The sequence below is a fragment of the Vulpes lagopus genome, chromosome X (assembly GCF_018345385.1).
Source record: "Vulpes lagopus strain Blue_001 chromosome X, ASM1834538v1, whole genome shotgun sequence".
Taxonomy (NCBI): Eukaryota; Metazoa; Chordata; class Mammalia; order Carnivora; family Canidae; genus Vulpes; species Vulpes lagopus.
In genome coordinates, this window is record NC_054848.1 from 47,406,544 (window position 1) to 47,424,390 (window position 17,847).

Below are 17,847 nucleotides of genomic sequence, written 5' to 3' on the forward strand. Positions count from 1 at the left end.
ATCATTTAGTTCTTGAGGCCTGATTTATGACCCAGTATGTGATCTATTTTGGAGAATTTTCCATGTGCACTTGAAAAGAATGTGTGAGGGGCCTGAGTGGCTCAGTCAATTAAACATCTGGCTCTTGATCTCAGCTCAGGTCTTAATCTCAGGGTCATGAGTTCAAGCACAGTTGAAGTTCCATGCTAGGCATGGAGCCGACTTTAAAAAAAAATAAGGGCAGCCTGGGTGGCTCAGCGGTTTAGTGCTGACGTTGGTCCAGGGCATGATCCTGGGGACCTGGGATCGAGTCCCATGTTGGGCTACCTGCATGGAGCCTGCTTCTCCCTCTACCTGTGTCTCTGCATCTGTGTGTGTGTGTGTGTCTCTATGAATAAATAAATAAGTAAATAAATGTTTAAAAAATAAAAATAATAAGAATATGTATTCTGCTGCTATAGGATAAAATGTTCTGAATATATCTGTTATATTTATCTAGTCCAGTGTGTTGTTCAAAGCCATTGGTTCCTATTGATTTCTTGCTTAGATGATCTTTCCATTGCTATAAATGAGGTGTTAAAGACTCCTACTCTTATTGTATTGTTATCAATAAGATTCTCTATGTTTGTTATTATTCATTTATATGTTTGGGTGGTTCAAGCTGGATGCATGAGTATTTGCAACTGTTAAATAACCTATTGGACAGACTCCTTTATTATTATATAATGTCCTTTTTCACCTCGTCATCTCTATTTACAGCTTTTGGTTTAAAATCTAATTTGTCTGATATAGGTATGGCTACTTCAACTTTTTTTATTTAAAAATATCTTTTTTTGCAATGAAACGTCGGGACACCTGCACCCCGATGTTTCTATCAGCAATGGCCACAATAGCCAAACTGTGGAAGGAGCCTCGGTGTCCATCGAAAGATGAATGGATAAAGAAGATGTGGTTTATGTATACAATGGAATATTACTCAGCAATTAGAAACGACAAATACCCACCATTTGCTTCAACGTGGATGGAACTGGAGGGTATTATGCTGAGTGAAATAAGTCAATCGGAGAAGGACAAGCAGTGTATGTTCTCATTCATTTGGGGAATATAAATAATAGTGAAAGGGAATATAAAGGAAGGGAGAAGAAATGTTGGGAAATATCAGGAAGGGAGACAGAACATAAAGACTCCTAACTCGGGGAAACGAACTAGGGGTGGTGGAAGGGGGGAGGAGGGCGGGTGTTGGAGGGGAATGGGTGACGGGCACTGAGGTGGACACTTGACGGGATGAGCACTGGGTGTTTTTCTGTATGTTGGTAAATTGAACACCAATAAAAATTAATTTAAAAAAAATAAAATAAATATCTTTTTTAAAAACTTTAATTTTTTTCAAAGATTTTATTTATTTATTCATGAGAGACACACACACAGAGAGAGAGAGAGAGGCAGAGACACAGACAGAGGGAGAAGCAGGCTCTATGCAAGGAGCCTGACATGGGACTCAATCCTGGGTCCCCAGGATCAGGCCCTGAGCTGAAGGTGGCGCTAAACTGCTGAGCCACCCAGGCTGCCCACAATTCATTTTAGAGAGAATGTGCACTCATGTGTGCATAAGTGAGGAGAAGGGCAGAGGGAGAGAATTCTCAAAGCAGATTCCCCACCTAGCCCATAGAACGATACAGAGCTCAATCTCACGGACAATGAGATCATGATCTGAGCTGAAATCACAAGTCAGACACTCAACAAACTGAGTAACGCAGGTGATTCTTCTACTCCAGGCTTCTTTTGACATCAATTAACATGATAGATGGTTCTCCATGCTCTTTCAATCTTAATGCATCTTTATGTCTAAAATGAGTCTTTTTTAGGCAGCATATAAATAGATCTTGGGGTTTTCTTTTTAAATCCATTTTGAGCACATGTCCCCACCAAATTACCTAGATAACTTTCAAATCATCCTGAAAACCTACGAATTCGGTCTGAGATTTAAAGAGAGAACAGCTGGAATGCTACAGTGAAAAGAGTTTGTGCTTCTATCAATTACAACTTGTTTTTGGCGACTCTGCACTGAGCAAAATGACTAGAAGGAAAAATTCACCTAACAAGAAAGAATCAGAAACAGTCCTCTCTCCCACAGAGTTACAAAATTTGGATTACAATTCAATGTCAGAAAGCCAATTCAGAAGCACAATTATAGCGCTACTGGTGGCTCTAGAAAAAAGCATAAAGGATTCAAGAGACGTCATGACTGCAGAATTTAGATCTAATCAGGAAGAAATTAAAAATCAAATAAATGAGATTCAATCCAAACTGGAGGTCCTAACGACGAGGGTTAATGAGGTAGAAGAACAAGTGAGTGACATAGAAGACAGGTTGATGGTAAGGAGGGAAACTGAGGAAAAAAGAGAAAAACAAAAGATCATGAGGATAGGTTAAAGGAAATAAATGACAGCCTCAGAAGGAAAAATCTACATTTTATTGGGGTTCCCGAGGGTGCCGAAAGGGACAGAGGACTGAATATGTATTTGGACAAATCATAGCTGAGAACTTTCCTAACTTGGGAAGGGAAACAGGCATTCAGATCCAGGAGATAGAGAGATCCCCCCCCAAAAAAAAAAATCAATAAAAACCGCTCAACACCTCAACATTTAAAAGTGAAAATTGCAAATTCCAAAGATAAAGACAAAATCCTTAAAGCAGCAAAGGACAAGAAATCTCTAACTTTCATGGGGAGAAATATTAGATTAATAGCAGACCTCTCCACAGACCTGGAAGGCCAGAAAGGGCTGGAAGGATAAATTCATGGTCCTAAATGAGAATAATCTGCAGCCAAGATACTTTATCCATCAAGGCTCTCATTCAGAACAGAGGAGGAGATAAAGAGCTTCCAAGATAGGCAGAAACTGAATGAATATGTGACCACCAAGCCAGCTCTGCAAGAAATACTAAGGGGGATTCTGTAATAGAAAGAGGAAGTCCAAGGGAACAATCCACAAAAAGATGGACTAAGTAGGTATCATGATGACACTAAATTCATATCTTTCAATAGTAACTCTGAACATGAAGGTGCTTAATGACCCCTCAAAAGGCGCAGGGTTTCTGACTGGATAAAAAAGCAAAACCCATATATTTGCTGTCTGCAAGAGACTAATTTTAGACATAAGGACACCTACTCCCTCAAAATAAAAGGTTGGAGAAATATTTACCATTCAAATGGTCCTGAAAAGAAAGCAGGGGTAGCCATCCTTATATCAGATAAATTAAAGTTGATCCCAAAGATTGTAGTGAGAGATTAAGAGGGATACCATATCCAACAAGAGGACCTAACAATCATGAATATGTATGCCCCGAATGTGGGAGCTGCCAAGGATATCAGTCAATCAATAACCAAAGTTAAGACATAGATAATAATACACTTATACTTGGTGACTTCAATGTAGCACTTTCTACAATCGAGAGGTCTTCTAAGCACAACATATCCAATGAAACAAGAGCTTTAAATGATACACTGGACCATATGGATTTCACAGATATCTAGAGAACTGTACAACGAAACAAAACTGAATAAACATTCTTCCCAAGTGCACATGGAACTTTCTCCAGAATAGACCACATACTGGGTCACAAATCAGGTCTTAACTGACACCAAAAGATTGGGAGTGTCCCCTGCATATTTTCAGACAATAATGCTTTGAAATTAGAACTAAATCACAAGAAGAAGTTTGGAAGGATTTCAAACACGTGGAGGTTAAGGACCATCCTGTTAAAAGATGAAAGGGTGAACCAGGAAATTAGAGAATAATTTAAAAGATTAATGGAAACTAATGAGAATGAAGATACAACCATTCAAAATCTTTGAGATACAGCCAAAGAAGTCCTGAGGGGGAAATACATCGCAATACAAGCATCCATCCAAAAACTCTAAAGAACTCAATACAGAAGCTTAACCTTGCACCTAAAGGAGCTGGAGAAAAACAGCAAATAGGGGGATCCCTGGGTGGCGCAGCGGTTTGGCGCCTGCCTTTGGCCCAGGGCGCGATCCTGGAGACCCGGGATCGAATCCCACATCGGGCTCCCTGCATGGAGCCTGCTTCTCCCTCTGCCTGTGTCTCTGCCTCTCTCTCTCTGTGTGTGACTATCATAAATAAATAAATAAAAATTTAAAAAAAACCAGCAAATAGATCCTACACCCAGCAGAAGAAGAGAGTTAATAAAGATTCGAAAAGAACCCAATAAAATAGAGACCAGAAGAACTGTGGAACAGATAAACAAAACCAGGAGTTGGTTCTTTGAAAGAAATAATAAGATAGATAAACCATTAGCCAGCCTTATTTAAAAAAAAGAGAGAAGACTCAAATTAATAAAATCATGAATGAGAAAGGAGAGATCACCACCAATACCAAGGAAGTACAAATGATCTTAAAAACTAATTATGAGCAGCTATACGCCAATAAATTAGGCAATCTAGAAGAAATGGATGCATTTCTGAAAAACAACAAATTAACAAAATTGGAACGAGAAGAAATAGAAAACCTGAACAGGCCAATAACCAGGGAGGAAATTGAAGCAGTCATCAAAAACCCCCCAAGACACAAAAGTCCAGGGCCAGATGGCTTCCCAGGGGCATTCTATCAAATGTTTAAAGAAGAAACCATACCTATTCTACTAAAGCTGTTTGGAGAGATAGAAAGAGGAGGGCGGGGGTGGGGGGAATGGGTGACGGGCACTGAGGGGGACACTTGACGGGATGAGCACTGGGTGTTTTTCTGTATGTTGGTAAATTGAACACCAATAAAAATTAATTTATATATAAAAAAAGAAAGAGATGGAGTACTTCCAAATTCGTTCTATGAGACCAGCATCACCTTAATTCCAAAACCAGACAAATAACCCACCAAAAAGGAGAATTATAGACCAATATCCCTGATGAACATGGATGCAAAAATTCTTAACAAGATACTAGCCAATAGGCTACAACAATACATTAAGAAGATTATTCACCATGACCAAGTAGGATTTATCCCCGGGATGCAAGGCTGGTTCAACACGCAAAAAGCAATTAATGTGATTCATCATATCAGCAAGAGAAAAAACAAGAACCGTATAATCCTCTCAATAGATGCAGAGAAAGCATTTGACAAAAGACAGCATCCATTCCTGATCAAAACTCTTCAGAGTGTAGGGATAGAGGCAACATTCCTCAGCATCTTAAAAGCCATCTACGAAAAGCCCACAGCAAATATCATTCTCAATGGGGAAGCACTGGGAGCCTTTCCCTTAAGATCAGGAGCAAGACAGGGATGTCCACTCTCACCACTGCTAGTGAACATAGTACTGGAAGTCCTCGCCTCAGCAATCAGACAACAAAAAGACATTAAAGGCATTCAAATTGGCAAAGAAGAAGTCAAACTCTCCCTCTTCGCCAATGATGTGATACTCTACATAGAAAACCCAAAAGCCTCCACCCCAAGATTGCAAGAACTCATACAGCAATTTGGCAGTGTGGCAGGATACAAAATCAATGCCCAGAAATCAATGGCATTTCTATACACTAACAATGAGACTGAAGAAAGAGAAATTAAGGATTCAATCCCATTGACAATCGTACCCAAAAGCATGAGATACCTAGGAATAAACCTAACCAAAGAGGTAAAGGATCTATGCCCTAAAAAGTATAGAACACTTCTGAAAGAACTTGAGGAAGACACAAGAGATGGAAAAATATTCCATGCTCATGGATTGGAAGAATTAATATTGTGAAAATACCAATGTTACCCAGGGCAATTTACACGTTTCATGCAATCCCTATCAAAATACCATGGTCTTTCTTCAGAGAGTTGGAACAAATCATGTTAAGATTTGTGTGGAATCAGAAAAGACCCCGAATAGCCAGGGGAGTTTTAAAAAAGAAAACCATAGCTGGGGGCATAACAATGCCAGATTTCAGGTTGTACTACAAAGCTGTGGTCATCAAGACAGTGTGGTACTGGCACAAAAACAGACACATAGATCAATGGAACAGAATAGAGATCCCAGAAGTGGACCCTCAACTTTATGGTCAACTAATATTCGATAAAGGAGGAAAGGCTATCCATTGGAAGAAAGACAGTCTCTTCAATAAATGGTGCTGTCCAATAAATTGTCCAATAAATTGGACATCCACATGCAGAAGAATGAAACTAGACCACGCTCTTTCACCATATACAAAGATAAACTCAAAATGGATCAAATATCTAAATGTGAGACAAGATTCCATCAAAACCCTAGAGGAGAACACAGGCAACACCGTCTTTGAACGTGGCCACAGTTATTTCTTGCAGGATACATCCATGACGGCAAGAGAACAACAAGCAAAAATGAACTATTGGGACTTCATCAAGATAAGAAGCTTTTGCACAGCAAAGGATACAGTCAACAAAACTAAAAGACAACCCACAGAATGGGAGAAGATATTAGCAAATGACGTATCAGATAAAGGGCTAGCATCCAAGATGTATAAAGAACTTATTAAACTCAACAGCAAAGAAACAAACAATCCAATCATGAAATGGGCAAAAGACAGGAACAGAAATTTCACTGAGGAGACATAGACATGGCCATCAAGCACATGAGAAAATGCTCCACATCACTTGCCATTAGGGAAATACAAATCAAAACCACAATATGATACCACCTCACACCAGTGAGAATGGGGAAGTTTAACAAAGCAGGAAACAACAAATGTTGGAGAGGATGTGGAGAAAGGGGAACCCTCTTGCACTGTTGGTGGGAATGTGAACTGTTGCAGCCACTCTGGAAAACTGTGTGGAGGTTCCTCAAAGATTTAAAAATAGATCTGCCCTACGACCCAGCAATTGCACTGCTGGGGATTTATCCCAAAGATGAAGATGCAATGAAACGCTGGGACACCTGCACCCCGATGTTTATAGCAGCAATGCCCACAGTAGCGAAACTGTGGAAGGAGCCTCGGTGTCCATCGAAAGATGAATGGATAAAGAAGATGTGGTCTATGTATTCAATGGAATATTATTCAGCCATTACAAATGACAAATACCCACCTTTTGCTTCGATGTGGATGGAATTGGAGGGTATTATGCGGAGTGAAATAAGTCAATCAGAGAAGGCCAAACATTATATGGTCTCATTCTTTTGAGGAATGTAAAAATTAGTGAAAGGGAATAAAGGGGAAAGTAGAGAAAATGAGTGGGAAATATCAGAGAGGGAGACAGAACATGAAAGACTCCTAACTCTGGGAAACGAACAAGGGGTGGTGGAAACGTGATCATCGGAGGCTGGCGATACTGGGTGATGGGCACTGAGGGGGGTACTTGATGGGATGAGCACTGGGTGTTATGCTATATGTTGGCAAATTGAACTCCAATAAAAAAATAATAAAGTCGCAGTAAAAAAAAATAAATCCATTTTGATACCCTATGTCTTTCGATTGAAGCATTGAACCCATTTATATCCAGAGTAATTATTAATAGATATGAATTCATCGCCATTTTATGATATGTAATGTCGTTGCTTCTGGAAATTTTCTTTGGTTTAGTTTGTATTGCTCTTTGGTTCTAGTCTGTATTGCTCTTGGTCTTTGTTTCTCACTCAAAGAGTCTCCTCTAATATTTCTTGTAGGGCTTATTTAGTGTTCACAAATCCCTTTAGTTTTTATTTGTCTTGGAAACTCTTTACCTCTCCTATTCTAAATGACATCCTTGCTGGATAAAATATTGCTGGCTGAAGATTTTTCCCATTCACAGGTTGACTATATCATTCCACTGTCTTTTGGCTGGCCAAGTTTCTGTGGATAGATCTGCTGTGATTCTGATTTTTCTTCCTTTGCAGTTTAGGGTTCTTTTTTCAGTTGTTGCTTTCAGGATTTTTTCCTTATCTCTGTATTTTTTAAATATAAATTCAATTAGCCAACATATAATGCATCATTAGTTTCAGATAGTAGTTTTCAGTAGTTTCATCAGTAGTTTTCAGTAATTCATCAGTTGTGTATAACACTCAGTGCTCATCACATTACGTGCCCTCAAAAAATGCTCCTTATATCTGTAGTTTGCTAATTTTACTACCATGTCTTTCTATTCACCTGTTTTCATTGATTTTAATGGGAATTCTCTTTGTCTGCTGGATTTGGATACCTGCTTCCTTCCCAGATTAGGGAAGTTTTCAGCTACAATTTGTTCAAAGAAAACTTCTGCTCCATTTTCCCTCTCCTTCTGACATTCCTCTGTTAGGAATGTTATGTTTAATGGAGGCACTGAGTACCATTCATCTACTTCTGTGATACAATATTTTCCTCCCTCTTCTTTTTGGCTTCATTTGTTTCCATAATTTTATCCTCTTTATCACTTATTCCCTTCTCTGCTTCTTCCATCCTTGTGATCATTACATACAGTTCGTTTTGGATCTCAGCTATAGCATTTTTTATTTTGGCCTGACTAGTTTTTAGTCTTTTGTCTCTCTGATAAGGAACTCCCTGGTGTTTCTATGCTCTTCTCATGTCCAGCTAGTATCTTTCTGATTATTGCTTTAAATTCTGGTTCAGGCATATTAATTATATCTGTTTGTATTAGATCAGTGGCCAGAACTAATCTTGTTTTCTTTTGGGGTGAATTCCTCCATCTTGGCATCTTGTCTAGGTCTCTGTCTTCTGTGTGTTGTGAAAGCCTGTTATGTTTCCTGCTATTGAGAGTAATGGATATACTAAGAAAAGTCCTATACTGTCTAGGGACTGGCACTTTAAGGAGTGTTTCTGGTGTACACTTAATGTGCTCTGCTGTTTTGTTTTGGCTATTCTTCCCTCAGGTCAGTCCTCTGCAGAGTTTCTCCTTACCTGCAGTGGAGAGTGTTTTGACCTTGTCCAGTGCGTAGTGAGTTCTAACGAGGTATGCTCTGCTTTAATTGTTAAAAGAATCTAGATCCCATTTCCCTGAGAGGTAAAGCTTTGCAGCACTCTATGGTCAGTAGACTTGGTGCGTGTAGGAGGTTTGTGGTGGTATTCTGCAGGAGGGACCGTTGTTATTCTGGATCTCAGGCATACTTGTCCTAGTTCAGCAGCACCTGAAGGAAGCTGGGAAAAGGGACAGGACTTGGTCTAAGGTAGCTCAAATCTCCATTGTAGGTGCTATAATGCACACTTAAGTCTGTCAGTGTTAATGGGCAGGGGGAAAACCACATCAGCCAGCTCTCTTGTCCCCAGACATGGGAGTTCATGCCTACCTATTCAGGAAGCCCTCACTGAAGAGCAAACAATCTGCACTTGTGTGTCCCAGGGACCCTTCAATTCCCTGCCTCTACCCTGTCTGTGTCTGATCTGTCTGCCCTCCTGGCCATGCAGTGCTTCTGTGTTTTATTTCATGAACATTGGCTGGGTTTTAAAACTCCAAATTTTAGGGACCTGGTACAGCAGGGACCCATCCTGGTCCTCTGGGGAATGGTTTCACCACACTATGCCTAGTGCTGCTTTGTCCCATAAGGGCAATCACAGGAACCACAGGGGCTTGGAGTTTATGGTAAAGTGCAGCAAAAAGCTGGAATCCAGGTTAGCTGCCCTCAGCAGGTGTCTCTGCTCCTATGTTAATGAATGGAGCATTTCAGTGGCACCCATAGGCTCTTTTGTCCCTGGAGAAGCAGAGCCACCTCTACCAAATGCATTCCAAGCATGGGAACTATCTCTCCCAGTATGATGCAGAGGATCCTCAGACCATGCTGTCTGTTCCTAGGCCTCTGCCTTCCTTCTCCACAGAAGCACCTCTACACCTGCCAGGCTCCACCCTGTGATGTTGCAGACTTTTAAAACTTTAGTTTGAGCTCCACTGCTTAAAAATCTTGCAATAATCAGCCCCTCTTCTTTTCCCTATAAGTGGTTTTGGGGAAGTGTTTTTCTTGTATAGTGCCCTGTGCTCTGTTCTCTCTCTCTCTCTCTCTCTTTCTGATCAAGGTTCCATCCCCTCTGCAGCACTGGCAAATATTTTCTCCTTCAAATCATATCTCTGTATCTCCTACCTTCCATGATGTAGCCTCTTTTCTCCCTCTAGTTGTGCAACTTGTTCTCAGTCCTGAGATCATTTTCCTGAGTGTTCAAAAGGATTTGATATTTATCTAGCTGTGTTCAAGGGACCAGGCAAGCATAGGGTCCTCCTACTACTCTGCCATCTTAACTCTTCCCTAGTATCTTTCTTATTAACTCTTTAACTGTTTGGAGGAATTCCTCTGTGAGCCCTCTGTTCCTGGACTTTCGTTTGTTGGGAGTTTTTTGAATATCAGTTCAACTTCTTTGCTGGATATTGCTCCGTTCAAATTTTCTGTTTCTTCCTCTTTCAGTCTTGGTCATTTTTATGTTTCTAGGAATTTATCCATTTCTTCCAGTTTTTCCAATTTGTTGGTACATAGTTTCTCATAATATTCTCTTATAATGATTTGTATTTATGTGGTGTTGTTCATTATTTCTCCTCTATCATTTGTGATTTTATTTGACTTTTCTTTTTTTCTTGATATGTCTGGCTAGAGGTTCAGTTATATTGATTTTTTTCAAATAACCACCTGGTTTCATTGACCTGTTCTGTTTGTTTTCTATGTCATTCATTTCTGCTCTAATCTTTACTATTTCCTTATTTGTTCTGGTTTCAGGATTTGTTTGTTTTCTTTTTTCTAGATTCTTAATGTGTAAGGTTAGGTATTGACTTGAGAATTTTCTTGTTTTTTGAGGTAGGCCTAAATTGCTATAAATTTCCCTCATAGAAGTGATTTGCTGCATCCCAAAGAGTTTGGACAATTGTGTTTTCATTTTTATATACATTCTATTTCTTCTTTGATTTCCTGGTTGACCCATTCATTGTTTAGTGGCATGTTACTTGATCTCCATATATTTATGCTCTTTCCATAGTTTTTCTTGTAGTTTCATAGCATTGTGATCAGAAATGATTGCATGGTATTTCTTTGATATTCTTGGATTTCTTGAGGTTTGTTTTGTGACCTATTCTGGATAATGTTCCTTGTGCACTTGAAAATAATGTCTATTCTACTGTTTTGGAATGGCATGTTCTGAATATATCTGTTAAGTCCTTCTATTCCAGTTTGTCATTCAAAACCATTGTTTCTTGTTGATCTTCTGTTCAGATGATCTGTCTGTTATAAGAGGGGTGTTAAAGTCCCCTACCATTATTGTATTATTATCAATTAGCTCCCTTATGTTTGTTATTAATTTTTTTATGTATATGGGTGCTCCCATATTGGGTGCATTAATATTTACAATTGTTTTATGTTCTTGTTGGATTTTCCTCTTTATTATTATGTAGTGTCCTTTTTTGTCTTTTGTTCAAGTGTTTGTTTTAATGTCTAGTTTATCCAACATAAATATTGCTACTACAGCTTTCTTTTGACATCCATTTGCATGATAGATATTTCTTAGTCCCCTCACTTTCAATATGCAGTTGTCTTTAAATCTAAATTGAGTCTATGCTGGTAGGCAGCATATAAATGGGTCTTGTTTATTTATCCATTCTGTCACCTTATTTTTTTTACAGGGGCACTTAATCCATTTATATTCAAAACAATCATTAATAGATATGTGTTTGCTGTCATTTTATTATTTATTATGTGGTTATTTCTGAAGTTTTTCTCTGATCCTTTCTTTTCTCTCTTCCATGTTTTGCTGGATTTCTTTAGTGGTGTATTTGGATTTCTTTCTCTCTGCTCTTTGCATATTTATTAGTTTCTTCAGTGTATGGGTACCATTAAGTTTGTATATAACCATTTCTGCATATAGCAGTTTGTATGAAGCTGTTGGTTATTTAAATTTGAACTCATTCTTTACTCGTTTCATCATCTTTGAGGTAAATTTTGTCACATTTTGCATCCATTCTTTTGTGAGTTCCTTGACTTCTTTTTTACAGAAGTATTCATTTTTACTGCTTTTGTGTTGCCTACTTTCAGACAGTCACTTGTAGTGCCATGCTGTGTAGTCTTCTGTTCCCCAAGGCCTGGCACATCTTGAAGTGTCTCTGATGTGTTTTGCATGTGCATTGCTATTTTATCTCGGCTGCTTTATCCTTCAGGCCAATAGTTTCAGAGGCTCTCTTTGCCTGTTGTAGGAAAATATTTGGCCTCTGGGATGAATGTGGCATTTTAACTAAGTGTACTCTGGTCTGCTTGTGAAATGAGAGTTGTCATCACCATGTCTGGATCCTAGGCTCTGCAAATCTCCTGAGTTGGGGGACATGGTATGAGCAAGAATTTGTGCCTGTCTTCTAGGGAAGGGGGCCTACAAGGCTGGGACTGAAGCAGGAAAGACTGAGAGGGGACATTTTCTGGAGCATGGGGCCTTGGTTTAGACAAGTTAAGCAGTGAGCATTTGTGCTGGGCTTGTTCTTGTAGGTGGCCCTGTGCTTATGCTGAAGAGTAGGTGTGGGAAATGGCTCCAGCCAGTTCCCTTTGTTACCAGAGGGTCTCTTCCATGAACACTGCCTTTGTGGGATGCACTTCAAAATGAGCAAATATCCTTCCTAGTGTTCAGCAAAGTTTCCCTCTTTTCTTCATACTCTTCCCTTACTTCTCTCAACTCCCTATATATTCTGTGCATGAGAAGAAAAAAACAATCACTGTTTCCATGCTCTATTTCCACGAGTTATTTTCCTGCCTTCTTCCCAAGAGCAGTACAATGCCATCCAGACTCTATCCCAGCGAAGCCCACTGACCTTTAAAACCACAGACTTTGGGGATCCCTGGGTGGCGCAGCGGTTTGGCGCCTGCCTTTGGCCCAGGGCGCGATCCTGGAGACCCGGGATTGAATCCCACGTCGGGCTCCCGGTGCATGGAGCCTGCTTCTCCCTCTGCCTGTGTCTCTGCCTCTCTCTCTCTCTGTGACTATCATAAATAAAAAATTTAAAAAAAATTTAAAACCACAGACTTTAAGTTCCATTGGCTGACAAAAGTCACAAAATTCAGTTCCTCTCACTTTCCAAGACAATTGCTATCTGTGCACTCCCTGTGAGTTCATCTGTCTCTCACCCTCCTCCATGACTGTTGCTCCCTCCCCACTTCAGCAACCACAATCTGTTTCTCTCCCAAACCACATCTCCACCCTTCCTACCTTCTTTGATGTGGTCTCTTCTCTACCTTTAGTTGTGGAGTTTGTTCTGATAATCTTCAGGTCAATTCCTTGTGTATTTAGGATGATTTGATAATTATCTAGTTGTATCCAATGGTACAAGGAGAGCCTAGGGTCTTCCTACTCCACCGCTATCTTCCAACAACCTATATCAAATATACAAACATTAACAATAATTATTTAACATCATCCAATATCTAGTCAAATTTTTCCAATGATCTCATAAATGTGTCACCAATATCTTCCCTCTTTCTTTATGGTCCCTTTGAATGCAGTCTTATTCTGCTTTCATTGAGGAGCTAGTTAATTCTCCAAAATAGCTCTGCACATGTCATTCCCCTCTTTGAAACAATTATATTTTATCACATAGCCTTTCTTCAAACTCAACTTTCTATCGTATTCCAAATATGCAAAAATAAAGGATAGTTTTATTCTGTGTCAGAGGTGCATTACTGAACATTTCTCATAATTCAAAACTAATTTCTTATAATTCAAAACTAAATTCTCATTTCTCATAATTTAAAACTCCTCTAACTCAAATCTAATCATGATAGAGAATGAGATCTTGTTTTGTCAACTGGCTAAAGTAACACCACTATTTCTAAGGCCATTTTCAAGGTCCAGTGTGTTGTTTGGCAATGACATACACAGTTCACAGTATCATAGACCTTTATATTAATGGATTTTTTACGAAATTTTTAATTAGGTTGCAGTTTTGTGGGTATTTTTTTCAGACATAAAAAGGATGGTTTATTAGTCATTTCGCAGCAGGTAGCATGAACTTCTTTGCAGTGGTTAGCCTCAGTCCCCAAGTCTCAGGCTAGTAATAAGAAGCACTGCAGATGTATGATATGCAAACAATGGGTTTTGTGTTTTGTGGGTTTTTAAAAACATATATTACCTGTAAATTGATCATTTAATTCATACTTTTTAATTTAAAAGTTGGATATTTCAGCTTTGCATATAGTACAACTGACAATACTGTATCAGTATTCTCTAAGCATAGTCTGTTGTTATATCTCTGCAGACAGGAATATCTCTTATTCCTTCTCTGCCTGAGAATTCCCATCAACTCTCTAAGATCCATATATAATAGCTCTTCCTCACTGAAACCCTCTCTCTTGTTTAGACAGAATGAATTATTCCCTTTTCTTTTTCTAAAATGCCTTACTTACATGTCTGCTTCATCACTTATTATGGCATGACTTTTAAGCTATTCACATTATTCTATCATTATAATTAGTATGTTAGTATGCACTTCATGAGTAGACATTTACATTTGCCCTCACAGAGCTTAGCATAATACATTTATATTAAAAAAATATTGACTTTAAGTAATCTTGCAGGATTATTATAAAGATTAAATGAAATAATTTGTATCAAGTGCCTGATACAGTGCCTGGTACTAGTGTTAAGTAAAGTTTCCCTTCTTTTTTCCTCATACTCCTGCCTCATTTCTCTCAACTCCCTATATATTCTGTTCATAAGAAGAAAATACAGACTTCTTGTTTTCATTGTTCACATGTCTCTTCTTCAGGGTATTGATTATTTTCCACCTTTCATTTATTTACTTATTTAAGGTCACTGGCTCTATTCATATCAGAAATCCTCCAAAGTCAGCAAAAAGAGAGAAGATGACATCTCCACCATTCCCGGATGCCAGTCCTATGGAGAACCCAGCACTCATTGCTGACATCAAGATTGAGCCCCCAGAAGAACTTCTGGCTAATGATTTCAATCTGCCCCAGGTGGAACCAGTTGACCTCTCTTTTCACAAGCCCAAGGCTCCTCTCCAGCCTGCCAGCATGCTGCAAGCTCCAGTACATCCTCCCAAGCCACAGCCTGCTCTCCAGACACTTGTAGTGTCCACTTCAACATCTGACACAGGCATATCAGCAAATGCTCCTACTGTTTTGACTCCAGGCTCTATCCTGGCCTCCTCTCAGAGCACTGGTGGCCAGCATATCTTACATGTGATCCATACTATCCCCTCAGTGAGGCTGCCAAATAAATCAGGTGGCCTGAAGACCATCCCAGTGGTGATACAGTCACTGCCCATGGTGTTCACTACTTTGCCTGCAGATGGGGGCCCTGCAGCCATTACAGTCCCACTCATTGGAGGAGATGGCAAAAATGCTGGATCAGGTAAGCATCAGTTTGCCTCTTTCCTGGATATTACCTTCCTCCATTTATTCTCTTTTGGGATTATCCTATCTCCTATCTCTTTTCACTCCCTCTATTCTTGCACACAGCTTCAAGAGTAACTATTTATAAATACTGTTTTTATCATGTCTCTTCAGTGTTTAAGAATGTACAATGATGCTCTTTTGTTTAGTCCATGCTTCTCAAATTAGGGTGTACATATTTTCGAGTGAAATACTATGTATCTTCCTGGAACCTGTATGTTGTTTGATAATAAGTAATTTAAAATATTTTATATTTTAAAAATATGATTTTATTAGGGAAAATGTACAATTTGAATAGACTTTTAAGATAAAACACAAATTCCAAAAATAGTTTTAAGCTTATTAAGGTACACACCCTGGGACTTTCTAGGAAAATGTGTTTGTCTATGCCATTAGGAATGCTTTTGTGGAAAACTTGAGAATATTTCTAGCTCTACATATGTAGCCAGCCTTAGCAACGCCCTCTCCCAGTACCATATCTTTTCTCTTCCCTACAGGTAAAATAGTGTTCTTTGAAATATTGCCATCTATAGACCCTGTGCTCCCTTCAACTTCGCATCTATAACTTTCCATTTTACTTTTTTATTTGCCTGTGTTACAAGTGTATGGGCATTCTTCCCAACTAAATTGTAAATTCCTCAAGGACAAGACTATCTTTTTTTCCCTTTGTGCATCTTCAGAGAACTTAACACAGTGGTAGTTAATAGTTGTCTTGCAACAAATAATTTGATGAACAAACTTGAAAATCTGTACAGGAGAGAGTTCAAATGTTGTAATCTTCCTTATTATTTAATCTTAGAAATAAGTTCAAAATTCAGAAAAGAATAAATTAAGTCCCCTTTTCACCACTATCTCCCAGCCACCCACTTCCTATCATGGAGATGTATCTATTTTAGTTTGTAATTGAAAATGATCAAAGAAAATTATATGGCCTCTGAAGTGGTTCAAAATATTTAGCTTCACCAAAGCTATAGAATTGCAATCAGTTTTGGATGTTGTGCCTTAGGAAGGACATTGGGAAGTTGGAGTATAATCAGAAGAGAAAATCAGGATAGTGAGACATTTCAAACACATGTCAAACAAGGAGCTGATAAATATTTAGCATGAATTAAAAAGACCAAAAAGGAGCTATGTGGGTGGAAATGACTAAAAATCAGATCTTAGCTCAGTATAGAAAAATAATTTTAATAGTTGTCTGTCTTTGAAATTCAATACGTTGTAATCATTCCATCACCAAATGTAGGAGACTGAAAAACTGAAACTCTGTAGTGTTTTTCTGAATAAAAATACCAATCTGCTAGTGGTTAATTGTGGTAATAAGTGTGTTTATAGCAGTCTTGTTTTTGAGATTCCCCTGAAAGGGTTAATTAAAATTTCGGTATCAGTTGTCATATGGGAAGAGAGAGACAAACAAAAAAGGAAATGGGAAAATAAAATTCCCTGAGAATTTGCTGATATCAAGCAATGATTTGATAGGGCTTTGAATTGCTATCATAATATCCATCAGTCAACTAGAGCACTCTAAATAAACAAAATAAATTTTAAGCATTTCAATGTAATTTTAAACTAAAACCATTTTAGCCCAATAGTCTCTAAAATGGTATGTTTACACCTTGGTTGGGAGGTGGGGGAGTAAGAAATGTACACAAAACAATAGCACAAGAAGAAAGTGTCAACATTTCTATTTCTGTTTTCTCACCCTTTGCATATTCCTTTTATTTTTCATAATGTACACAAAATTTTAGTATGCTAGTACATTTGTAGCATACGTGCACACATACAGAGACACACATACATATTGAGATGTATGCTTAAAACTTTTTAGTGAGTGATACACAATCAGTGTATGGAGGCAAATGTACTAGCCAAATATTCCACACCACCCCCTGCCTTATTGCTACCTTTAAGTTTCTTCTATATAGAAAATTTTAAGCTTTAACTAGATCTAGAAGACTGGTGCCCATTGGGTCAAACTCAAAAACTGAGTTTTGTTAGGGATCTGAAACATCAGTGGTTGATAATAAATATTTGAGGGCTTCTCCCAACATAGGTTGAAGGGAAGGATGTCAACATGTATCAAGTACCTACTAGCTACTAGGTATGCATTTCATCTCATTGGCTCATTTCCATTTAGGGACACAAAAGCCAAAGGAGATGTTTCCATCTCTGAGGTGAACCTAGGCATTGATCTTCAGGCAGCCAGCAAACTATTCAGAAAGTTCAGCTCAACAAATACACATGGAGTCTGACTTTTTGGGAGACCCTTGTTTTGGGGGTTGGAGATAGAGTTAAATCATACCCAAACCCTATCCTATTTAATTCATTATCCTAGAGAAGCTCTTTCCAGTGAGCTCATTCCAGGAGCATAAGAATGCTCCTTATTATCTTTCTCTCAAAGGAATTTTAGCTATGTTAAAAATTGTAAATGTTCTTTTCTTCCTTCCATACAAATGCACTTCTTTCATCTTTGCTTTTTATCTATTTCTCTATCTTGCTGCTACTTCTTATTGTGTACCAAACTGGGAATCCTGAGAATGATTGCAGAGGTACATATATTTGCAGCCCACA

At 38.6% G+C, this 17,847-nt stretch overlaps 1 protein-coding gene across 3 annotated transcripts in view; it reads left to right on the forward strand.

Moving 5' to 3' along the window:
- KLF8 (Kruppel like factor 8) overlaps positions 1-17,847 on the forward strand; it is a 338,294-nt gene that overhangs the window by 279,851 nt on the left and 40,596 nt on the right. For all 3 annotated transcript variants that reach the window (XM_041740034.1, XM_041740033.1, XM_041740032.1), the window contains exon 3: positions 14,674-15,238. In XM_041740034.1, the coding sequence (XP_041595968.1) occupies positions 14,674-15,238 (565 nt within the window). The remainder of the gene's footprint in view (positions 1-14,673; positions 15,239-17,847) is intronic.